This window comes from Dipodomys spectabilis, unplaced genomic scaffold (assembly GCF_019054845.1).
Source record: "Dipodomys spectabilis isolate Male_0828 unplaced genomic scaffold, ASM1905484v1 ptg000273l, whole genome shotgun sequence".
Taxonomy (NCBI): domain Eukaryota; kingdom Metazoa; phylum Chordata; class Mammalia; order Rodentia; family Heteromyidae; genus Dipodomys; species Dipodomys spectabilis.
The window spans coordinates 6,311,396-6,322,788 of NW_024870950.1; the positions used below are offsets into that span (position 1 = coordinate 6,311,396).

The 11,393-nt window shown below is 45.3% G+C and overlaps 1 protein-coding gene across 1 annotated transcript in view; it reads right to left on the reverse strand.

The window, feature by feature from the left end:
• Positions 1–5,629: 5,629 nt before the first annotated feature.
• Positions 5,630–11,393, reverse strand: part of Zfhx3 (zinc finger homeobox 3) — a 167,236-nt gene continuing 161,472 nt past the window's right edge. Inside the window, exon 12 of the mRNA XM_042700802.1 lies at positions 5,630–7,446. Within this exon, the coding sequence (XP_042556736.1) occupies positions 5,705–7,446 (1,742 nt within the window). The 3' untranslated portion in view covers positions 5,630–5,704. The remainder of the gene's footprint in view (positions 7,447–11,393) is intronic.

Genomic DNA, 11,393 nt, shown 5'->3' on the forward strand with positions numbered 1-11,393 from the left:
AAAGGGTTCAATCATCACTAAGGTTTTGTCTTACTTTCATGTTACAAATTTGTCTGCAGAAGAATCTGAATTGTAGTCATCTTTCTCCAAAGGGCTGAAGCAGCAAAATCTTTCTGCACAACTGATTCCATTCAATCTCAATGTGATCCAGACAGATATTAGAATTAATTATAGCTTAGAAAGAGACATAAGGGCTTTGGTTTTGAACGGTTCTTATCATCCTATAACTTTACATGGGGTAGCGAAAGAGCAGTGACTTACCTGTATCAAGAAAATACAGCGAGACACAACCCAAGTGCCTCTTTAGGAGCATTCAAAAAAGAGAAAGGTTTGATGCCTGGGGAAAGATCTGGATTTCATTTAGGACAGTGATAGTACTTGTTTGGCTTAGAGGTTCAAACACTGGCTAGAGAACTAGCTTTCCTCAGCAATGCTTGTGAAAATTATAGACTTTTAAGAGACTCTGAGTTAATAGATTAGGGTCACCGTTTCTTCTGGAATGGCTGCTTCAGAACAAAGGAAAACGAGTTGGTTGGCAATGGCCAACTGAGCCAATAGAAGAGGGTTTCATCACTAAGGCCCTGGAAGAAAAGATCACTGTTGACCAAGAGAGGTGCCACAGACTTTTCCAGGACACAGCCAAAATTAGCTGCTAGTCTCTTATTTATCAGCTGTGGTTATAAATTAGAGATGAATGAGAGTCCTTAGGGTTTGATCTTGGATGTGTACCTTAACAATTTCAAGGATCTTTCCACTGCAACGGGAAGGTTCTTGATAAAAGGTGGAGTAGTCCCTTGCACACAGGCATTACCAGTCCTACTGCTGATTGTGCAGACCACTTACCTCAAATTCTCCTCTGCCAAAGGTTTGGAAAAGCCTTTTGCTAGGACATCTAAGTGTAGCGAGTCCTCCACTTAATTCAACTTACCGCTTGTATTCTTCTGCCATAAACACTAGATCCAATTCCTATTTTCATAGAAGCTCTTGGCCACCAGCAAAACTTCTTTGCTAATGGTTGTGCCAAGTGTCTAAAATTTTCACATAAATGTTCCATCCAGCTAAAAATCTATTTGCAGTTAGGACTCTTAGGACCAAGGATTCCCCCAAGAAAGATGTCAGTGAAACAAGCTAGCCAAGAGTCACAGCCCAACTTCTAGTACTTGCCTGAGTTCCAGGAGCTGGAAAGCTTAGGAACACCCAGTGTACTTTGGAATAAATACGAGTGGCCAGCTATCAACCTTTCTTTTTCCCATGTTCACACACAGGCATGCATATAAAATCTGGTAACAGAGACAGGAATTTTTGCTCATATTTTTTTTAATGTATCACAATGAGCAGGAAACATACTTGATGAAATATTTTCAAAGGAGTATATTCAATTACCATCTACAATCAACTTAACTATGACAACAAAGTTTTTGTGACAAATTTTTTTTCAGTTTGAAAGTTCCATGTGGTTCTGTTAGTCTCCATGTATTTTGGTACAGTTCAGAGATCAGCATTGTTACAGTAACAAAAAAGCTAACAAGACTACATTATAGAAAAACACCAAGAACATCATTTTTGGTTTCACTTGCTCTATTTTTTTGTTTTTGTTTTTTGTTTTTGTTGTTTTTTTTTTGGATTTTTTGTTGTTTTTTGTGGGTTTTTTTTCTTTTTGTACATTGCAAAGGCTGTTCATATACCTCTTCACCTCAGGGTCACGTTCATTTATGCTTTCTTTCCTACCCAAACTTGCCCCCCTCCCCCCTGAAGAAAGTAAACAAACAAAACAAAAAAGAATAGTCAAAGCTTTGTTTCACAGTGGGCAGTATCTCAGCGCCAACAAACAACTCAATTTATGCTTCTATTTAAAATGTTAATTTAATTTATTATTTAAAAAAAATATATGTCCATGAACATCAAGTGCACTGGCTTGGGTCACTGCCTCTTTCCTGCAACTTCCTGCCATGCCTGATAAACTCAGGTTTAAACACATGCCGTCTGTTTTACTTTATTTTCAATTGTGTAAAACTTTGGCCACATTCATTTCTTTAAATAGTTTTTAATTAAAAACAAAACAAAACACCTTCCATGATGTAGTAAGTGTGTGTGTGTGTGTGTATGTGTGTGTGTGTGTGTGTGTCTATGTGTTCCTTTTGAAGTTTCCTTTTTGGAAGGATGGAGAAAGGGTGAATGAAATGACTCCAATTCTGTGGGTCCATCTGGTGCCATGACTTAAGTCCCTAACACCAACCCATGCTGTGGAGTAAAGAAAAACGAAAACATCAAAAAAACCCCAAGGTGCCAATGGAGGTTACGAATGAATTTAAGACGTGAGTTGAGATCGTCTACTCACCTACCTACTATTTAGGAGTAACCTCCCTGAGTGTGATCATTCTAAACAGTTGAGCATTCATGCTTCAAAAATGATACAAACCATTGCCACTGTGGATGGCCAACCCACAAACACATGACTCACTCCTGCTTGACTTCTAATTTTCATCATCACCAACTGCTTTCTTACTTCTGGGTTAGTGCTGAGAATGACTTTTTCTGTTCTTGGATGAACATACATGTGGGCGGTATAGTTGTAGAGGAAAGCATTAAGTGTGTAACCCGCTCCAGGATAAAACAATCACAGAACCCCTTTGAGGAATATGGGTGGGTGGCTTAGCCAATCTACCCAACCACCTTATTGTTGCCAATCACACCCACAGGTCAAGGCATGGCATAGCAAAACACTGACAGTCACTCTGCCTCACAGAGGGGGGATGGCATAGTAGCTCAAAACAAAACAAATGACCAAAACCATTAGGGAAAGGGTGGCAAAATTACAAAGGAACTTGAAGTGGGGTGGGGGGGGGGGAGGAGGAGGAAGGGGTAGAAATTGCACTATTACCAAGCAATATCATTTTTAAAAATAGTTGTCAGAGAAGACCTAGCAGAATTTGACAGATAAAGCTAGTGTTAAATTGTTAATTGGTATCACATAGGGAACTAAAAACAAAAACAAGCTTTATCTATATGATACAGACACGGTAACATACAACAGTTAAATGGCAAAAAATATATATATATATATTTCATAGAGTTACAAACAAGATAAAATAATGGAAAACAAAAAACTGTACAACTTCAAAATTTAAAAATGTTCATCTCAAACACAGGGAGAAATACAAGAATTCTTGTTAAAAGGAAATAGCTTGTTAAAACAGTTAATGTTTTGCGTACTTGTTTTGACACCTTATGCTACAACTGGATACTGATATGAAGAGTTACGATGGTATTCTTTAGTATTTCTATTTTAAAAAAATTAAAAAGGAATTTGCACTGTGCATCAGCCTAGTTAGAAATATGTACAACAGTTCAGGATCTACTCTTTCATTAACTAAAAACAAATTCATAAAAACAGTCCCGGCTAAAAAAGAAAAAAAAAAAAAGAAATCCATTTTCAGATCTTGGAATGCTCCAGTCTTTTTGCAAAGTCGATGAGTAGCTTCAGCACTGGGAAAGGTGGCCAATGGAACCGCTATTCACAGTCTTCAAAGTTCCCTTTTGAAATATAAGGAAGATGAAGGGGAGGGGGATTTCACACTTTGGGGGCAAGGGGAGATGGTGTCTGTGATGTTTGGCTATGAAAGTGAAACAGCAAAGCATCTATTTGTCTCCAGAAATCTACGTTTTAGCAGCACAAAGTTTTCCTTTCAAAGTTCAGACTTAAAAAAAAAAAAAGATGAAAAAGGTCATGTGTTGCATTGTGTTGTGTTACAGGAATATGGGTATTAACATAAACACAAGTGCCTCACATAGGGTCTCCTTTTCTTGCATTCTGCACATCACTATCTGCTTTGTTGTTGGTTGCACTGTGGATCACTTGTCGCTCGGACTGCCTAACACAGGACAAAACTTTGAAGTAAAAAAAAAATGTGTCTTTTGGTATATGGAATTGTCATTAACAGTGGCCTCTCTGCTTGCAGAAGAAGCACATAACCTGGGAATCTTTTGTCTTACTCTCTTTTATTAAACTAAGTCTTGTTTGTTTAAATCAGAAACAAATTCTCAAGTAACAAGAACCCTTTCCCTTTTTTCTGCATCAGCAGTGAAAGGGTGTGTCTTTGGATTTTATTTAAAGCATGAAATTTCTTTTCTGAGAGAGGAAAGGAAAAACACAAACACATAAAAAACAAACCCCTAGTGGAAAAAAAAAAAAAAAAAAAAACTTTGTAGAATGAAAGTACACAACCCAATTAGGAAAAGAATATTTGAAGCACCTACCAAACAGAGAGGAAAAGAAGGAAGTGCAAAGAAAAGCCAAAGGAAGGATAAATTAAAAAATCAATGTACAAGGCTACCAGACAACTAGAATTAAATGCCTTTAAAAAGTTTCAACTCCCCAACCAAAAATAATCGGCGAGGATCCTAATGACCTCTAGAATCCTTTGAAATTTCTTTAGTTTTATAAAATAATTCTGCAGCTTACCCTCTTCAGAAATGAAGGCAGCTACGTTACGTGGAAGATTCTGGGATGGGAGTTGGGAAAGAGGAAAGGAGAAGTAAGGGACAAAGGGGAGAAAAGCTTAGGCGAATCAATGGATTGCAATCTATCTGCTAGGAATGGACAAGACAACATCAAATGAGGAGCTGTCAGCTGGACCATACAAAAAGCTAAATGTACACAAAGGTTTTTTTTTTCCTTTTAAATCTACCATACTGCTTCAGTTCATTTCCAATGCAACAATCTACTCAACACCAAAAATGGTCATATCTATCATAAATACAGAAAGTCAGTTTTTAAAACTTATTTAAGCTACAAGTCCTCAACACTTTGTGTGTGGGTGGCTTTTTTTTTCTTTCTGAAAGTGGGAGTGCTTAACTTTTTTTCCCCCCCCTTGAAATTGGCTTTATCAGAAAAGCTATCCTTAAAAAAATCCCCAGAAAGCTAAAGCAGTTCACATTGGTTTTTTTTTTTCTCAAATACTTTCTGCCCATTTTTAAATTAACAACAAAAAACAAAACAAAAAAAAAAAATCTTTTCTGGAACAAAAAAAAAAGAGAAAACTGAAAAAAAAAAAATAATGATTTTGAAAACAGAACGAAGTGTGACTGATTGACCTGAGAATAAAAAGACATTACATTTCTCTTTTTTTTTTTTCCTTTTTTTTTTTTTCTTTTAGCAAGCCATTGGTATCTGAATGCTAAGATAGCAAGAGATTTGCAACGGGTGCAGGGTGGAGTGCTTTCCCATACCGTGCGTGCCGGGCTCCTCTGTGCTCTCAAGGTGCGCGTTTATTGAAGAGGGGGGGCGGAGGGGGGCACATATACAAGGGTTTAAGCTCCAAAGACAGTGGGGAGGCCCTGCGGACTTCTTCCCGAGACCAATAGTACCTTCGAAAGGACACAATGGAACAGGGTTGGGTGTGTCGGTGGCGGGGGGGTGTGTCTTTTTATGTCGTTTTTTTTTTTTTTTAATAGTAAAAGAAAAGAGAGAAAAGACAAGAATGCGAAATCACCGGCATAGATAGGTATATGGGAAAACAGCCCACGCTTTTTCCTTTTCTTTTTTTTTTTTTTGTTTTTTTAGTGTGTGTGTGTGTGTGTTTTTTTTTTGTTTTTTTGGTTAGAAGCTTTGGAATTGCAGTTAAGTCTATTTTTGAAATTGGTTTGTTATTAATTCTTTTTTTTTTTTTTATTTAAATTCATCTGTATTGTTCATCTTCAAAGCTTACAATCTGAAGGTGTCCGTTCCTACACTGGTCAGACCACTGTCCTTGGGGCAGCTGGGGTCTTTGGGACCCTCCGCCGGGCTCGCCGGTCCGTCGGACTTTTGGCTGAGATCCGTGTCAGACTCCTCCGAATAGTCGTCTGTTGGCATCGAGGGCTGAACCCCTGAGGTGCTGCATGAACTTGAGGTAACCGTTGAAGATGAGGAGAGAGGAGGAAAAGAAGGGGGCTTCGCGGCTGAAGCCCGGGGGGCCACGGGCGGCCAAGACTTCCTGGGGGGGGCGTGGGCGGGGGGCGCGCAGGGGGACGAGGGGGGGGCGGCGGCCGTCGGGGGAGGGGGGCTGTCGTTTGAGTGAGCGGCAGACTGCGAGGTAGATGCGGTGCTAGGATCGGGGAAGCAGGCGGAGTGAGGTAATAAACTAGGGTGCTCTTTGGCGTTTCTCGCTGCTCTCGTGATTGTTCTGTGTTTGTGCAAGGCCGACTCGAGATGCTGCCGCAGCGCCTCCTCCCCGCACAGCGCGCTCTCGCACGCCAGGCAGTGGTACCCGCCGCCGCCGCTGCCGCCGCCGCCGCCGCCGCCGCCGCCGCCCGCGCCGCCACCAGAGCCGCCGCCGCCGCCGCCACCACTGGGCACGCGCAGCACCATCTCCTGCAGCGCCGCCGCCGGCTGGCCCGGGCAGCACAGGGACTTCAGGTGGCTCCTCGCCGCCTCCTCGTCGCCGAAGCCCGCCTGGCACTTGCGGCACACCAGCTTGTACTGCACCTTTGGAACGATGAAGGGGTCGCAGAGGGTGGAGGAGGGGTCCGCGCCTTTGCTTTCCGCTTCTGGCTCTTCGGGGGGTTTCGGCAGGAGGGGGGACACCTCTCGGGGGGCGTTTTTCTGCTCTTCTGGTTTGGGGGATTCTTTGGCAGGGTCTTTGTCTGGGGAAGCAGCCCCCTGGGGGACCGGGGTCTGGCTTGCTTTGGGCTGCTGCTGCTGCTGCTGCACTTTCTGCTGCTGCTGCTGAAGTTGCCGCTGCTGCTGCTGCTGGAGGGCCTCCTGCAGGCTCTGCTGGTATTGCTGGTACTGCTGCAGCAGGGAGCCGGGCGACAGCCCCATGAGCGCCTGCGACAGCGCGGGGCTGTAGGGGAACAGGCCCTCCATCCCGTACATGGGCTGCAGGTACCCGCTCTGCAGGGCGCCGGGGAGCTGGGGGGCGTAGTAAGGAGAGAAGCCGGGGACGAAGTAAGGAAGGAACTGGCTCGTGAGCAACGCCGTGGGGTCCGAAGTCAAGGCGGCCTGCAGGGCCTGGAGCTGCGCAGGGTCCACCGCGTACTCCATGGCGGGGAGCGGGGCCGACATGGTGGCCGCCGCCGCCGCCGCCGCCGCCGCCCCGGGGGCCTCGCCTTTCTCCTTCTTGGGCACAGGGAGGGGTTCCCCCTTCCCTTTGTGTGTCTTTTCCTTCTCCTTCACTTTCTCACTGTCTTTGTCCTTCCGCGGCGGCGGCTGCTGTGGCGGGAGCTGAGGTGCGGGCGGCGGCGGGGCGGACGACGGCGGGGCGGGCGGCGGCTGCGCCTGCGGCGGCGGCTGCGGCTGGGGCGGGAGGGGCTGCTGGGGGGCCATCGCCAGGGTGGCTTGTGCTGGGGTCGGGGAGCTCAGCGACGCTGAGGACGGTTTATTTGGTAATCCAGAGGTGGGGAGGCCGGGGGAAGGAACTGTTGTGCTGGGCAGACCCATCAAGTTCGGTTTAGGAGACGTTAAAGCTGAAAGGAATGGAGAGAAGAAAGAGAAATCACAGGTCAGTCGAGGCCGGGGAGGCTGACGCCCAAGACGTTTTCACTCGTGTGATCACGGGCACGGAGTCTTCGAGGTCAGAGTTTAAAACTCAAAAGGATCCTTTTGAAACCAGTATGGCACGGAGAAGTACCCCACTGGGCTCTGGGACGGGGGGGAGTGTTTCCACCAACTCGCATCGCTTCCCTGTCTGGCTAAGCAACCTTCAACACCTTCCTGCCCAACGGGGCCGAACCCTCGAGCCAAGAACCCACGAGTACACCTTTTCCTTGCCGTGTCTTCCCAGATACTGTTCTCTCTGCCCAATGTGATTAGTCTGGAGGCCCCAAAAGTGGCTGCTTCCAGCTGGGACTCATTTGAACCAAAGGCCTTCATCAAAGTGCCACAGAAATAGAATAGCAAAAGGGCCCACTAGAAGCTGTCTAGAGAAGAGAGCCAACACAAGAACCCTGCCAAGGCCCTAAGGTCACAGGAGCAAACGAAGTAGGTGCTGCCTATGTGTTTTCTCTCTGACCTCCATCGCCACAGTTCAACAACTGCATTAGGAAAGTGGAGAAAAGATGGGAGGGAATGTTGAGCAAGGGCTTGGGAAGACTTAGAAACAACCTACTCAGGGAAATCTGCTCAAGGGCCTTGGGGCAGATCAGCTGAATAAAACTATTAGCACCACCATCACCACCACCACCAACACCACAGGGCCCCCAGGGGGCCATGTGCAGCCACTGGGGCTGCAGATGCGTCCAAAACCAGCCATAGGAAAAGGAGAACAATGCTAGAATAGCCTGAGGTGAGGACACCCTTGGGTTCCCAAGATCATCACAGCCTCCCTCCGCTGCTGCCACTGTGTATGGTCACCACACCAACTACAGCCATTCTTTATCATGCTTAATCCCCATCTACCACTTCCTGAAAAGCCTTCACCTAGTATCCTCCCTGACCTTATGGCTATCTCCTGGATGGAGTCTGGTTCCAGAATGATGGAAGAGAGCACACCATGCTTTGGGCAAGAAAGGTTCAAAGGGGGCATGAATGGTTAGAGTGCTGCATGATGAGATTCTGAGAAAACCAGGAGTCAAGAAATGTGCAGACCTTGGAACACCTCCACAGTTACCACATCCCCAGAACTAGATAGTACACAGCCCTCCCATCTCACAGGACACCAAAGTACAAAAAAAAAAAAAAATTCTCAGCTTAATGTAGTTTACACCTGAAATTCTAGCTATTCAGGAAGCTGAGATCTGAAAGATTATGGTTCAAGGCCAGCCTGAGCAAAAAATGCTTGAAGTTCCATCTCAAAGAAAGAAGTTGGACACGGTGGTACATGCCTGTCATCTCAACTACATCAGGAAGTAGAAAATAAGGATTGTGATCCTATCTCAAAATAACAAGTGTAGAAAAAGGATGGCTGCGTGGCTCAGTGGCAAAGTACCTGCCTCCCAAGCATGGGGCCCTCAGTTCAAACCTCAGCCCAAGAGAAAAAGTCTAATAGTCCCTCAATAGATTTCATCTGGACTACCTTCTGCCAGAAAGTTTGAGGTAGGGATTTCACAGCATCACACTATCCTGACTGGGGGCATGCTAAAGCTCCAGTATGGGTGAAGACTTGATTTCCAGCTCAAGTGGCACAAGGTTCACTGGACTAAAAAACTTCAGCTTCCAGATGAAAAGAGTGAAGGTTGCTTTAAGCTGCCAATCCTAGGAAAACATCCACTCACACTAGATACCCAATGCAGGGCTTGGCTCATCTCTTCTAAAAAAAAAAAAAAGAAAAGGGAATTGCTGGTCTGTTCCATGTATATGTCGGAGAATAAAACCAAAGATGACTGACTGACCAGAAGAATTCAGAGGCTGATTGGGGAAATGGGCCCAGGCGAGGCAGAGACAGAGGGGATTATAATTCTAAGTCCGGGACATGACTTTATGTTCACCAAGAGACAATGGGCCCACTCCAGGTTCGAAGCATTGGGTCAGAGCCAAAATGTCTGTAGGGCAAGGAAGTAATATCTACAGATCCCCCCATGGCTTAAAAGTAAGACTCATGTCAGAAAGGCTTAAACTAACTGTGCATGTTCAACTGTCAGACTAGATAAGAGACTCAAATTTTAAGAGACATTTACTGAACCGCTGAACTACCGAACTCTTCACTTAGCCATACGAGACAGAATTGCTCACACAGTCTCCCAATGATTCGGTGACCTTGGTTTTCTGATGTATAAGATCAGAACTTGAGCATGGTATGTCATCCTTTGGAGACCTAAGTTATGCACCGCTGGGGTCAGCTTGACCCCCATGTAGGTTCTGGCTGACACACAGCAGGTGTGTAGCCTTTAGAACCTCAGTTTTCCACAAGAGATAGCTACAGGAATTAAACAAAGGCCATATGGAAGAGCTTAATTAGCACTGGGCTTGGCATATAATAAATGCAAGTTCCTTCCCTCCCATTCCAGTACTCTTGAGAGCTATCCTCCAGTGCAGGTGACAGTAACTAGGACACATGTGGCTGCCTTGAACAAGAGCATAGCTTTCTATCTGAAGTCCACTCCTAACTGGTCAGAACCTGAGCGGCACTAAGCATATACCTGTTGACTGACTGGCTCATATTGGGTGTTGTGGAAGGAGCATAGCACTGGGAGCCCGGAGGCCTGGGTGGGAGCTCTGGCTCCTACCCTAGCTTGCTGAATGGTCTTGACCTCTCTGGGCCTCAGTTTTCTCATCTGTAAAACAAGGGGAATAGATCAGACATTCTGATTCTACTTTTTTTTTTCTTTTCTTTTCTTCACATTACCACGATACGCTGGGCCTTCCCAAGTCCCTCTGCCAAGGACCTGAACTGCAAGGACAATTCAGTGCGTGGCCATGTTCTATGGCTTGTTGCTTGGCTTATGTCTAGCTGGCTTTTACCTCAGAGAGGTGTGACATCTTGCTAGCACATATGTGCAATGACATCAATGTCTTTTGTTTTATTTTGACATCTATGTCTTAATGCTCTCTTACTCTTTGGATAGGAACTGGGAGCAGCAGTTTCATGTTCTATGAAACAGCGCCCAAAGTGCACAAGTTGGAATTAAGTCCACCAGAAACCAGAGCTGAGCTCCTGGGAAGGCCAGGCAGCCAGGCCTCTCCTTTGGTGAGTGGTCAGGGAGGCAGACTTGTTAGCCTTATGCCTAATCCTCACAGGGCCCCAGAAGGGAAGACCCAGTTTACCAAAGACAGCTGGATCCAGACAGGGAGAAACAAGAAAGGTGTGGAGAAAGAACTGCAAAACTCCCTAGTAAGTAAGAATATAAAAAGTACCAAGTATTTGCTTCTAAATGGAAAGAGGAAGAAGAGACAGGGTAAGTGACTGAGGATCCCCAAATTCTACATGTACATGTCAAAACTAAGAACCATCTTGCCCAAATACAAGATTCCTGGTCAAACAGAGAGGCATAGTCTCCTGGGAGATGAACAGAGCCACCGTTCTGGCTAGAAGAACCTCCAGGAACCAGCACACAGGAGCTCCTTCCTGATAGCAGGTCGGCCATAGAGGATCTCCTCTAAAAAAAAAAAAAAAAAGATGGCAAGGACCCTAGGTGAGGGCAAAGAGTTGACAAATTCTCTTGGGCCAGTTTCCACAGGGTGCAATGCAGAATTAGCTAGGCTATTCAGTTTTGTTGTTGTCCTTTTTCTTGTTGTTGCTGAAATGAATACCTAGATGGATCAGCATGTCTACAAGAACCAAATGGAATGGTCTGCTTGAAAATCCCCTAGAAATTAATATACCTTATTTCTTCCCTATTAATAGACACTGTGGTTATGGTACTGAACACAGGGTGTGAGAAGTAGTTTTGGAGGAGACTATTCGCTCCAGGAGCTGCCATCTCCAGACTAGAGGGGCAAAGAGCCCGTGCATACGCTGGCCTGGGGGAGACTGGCA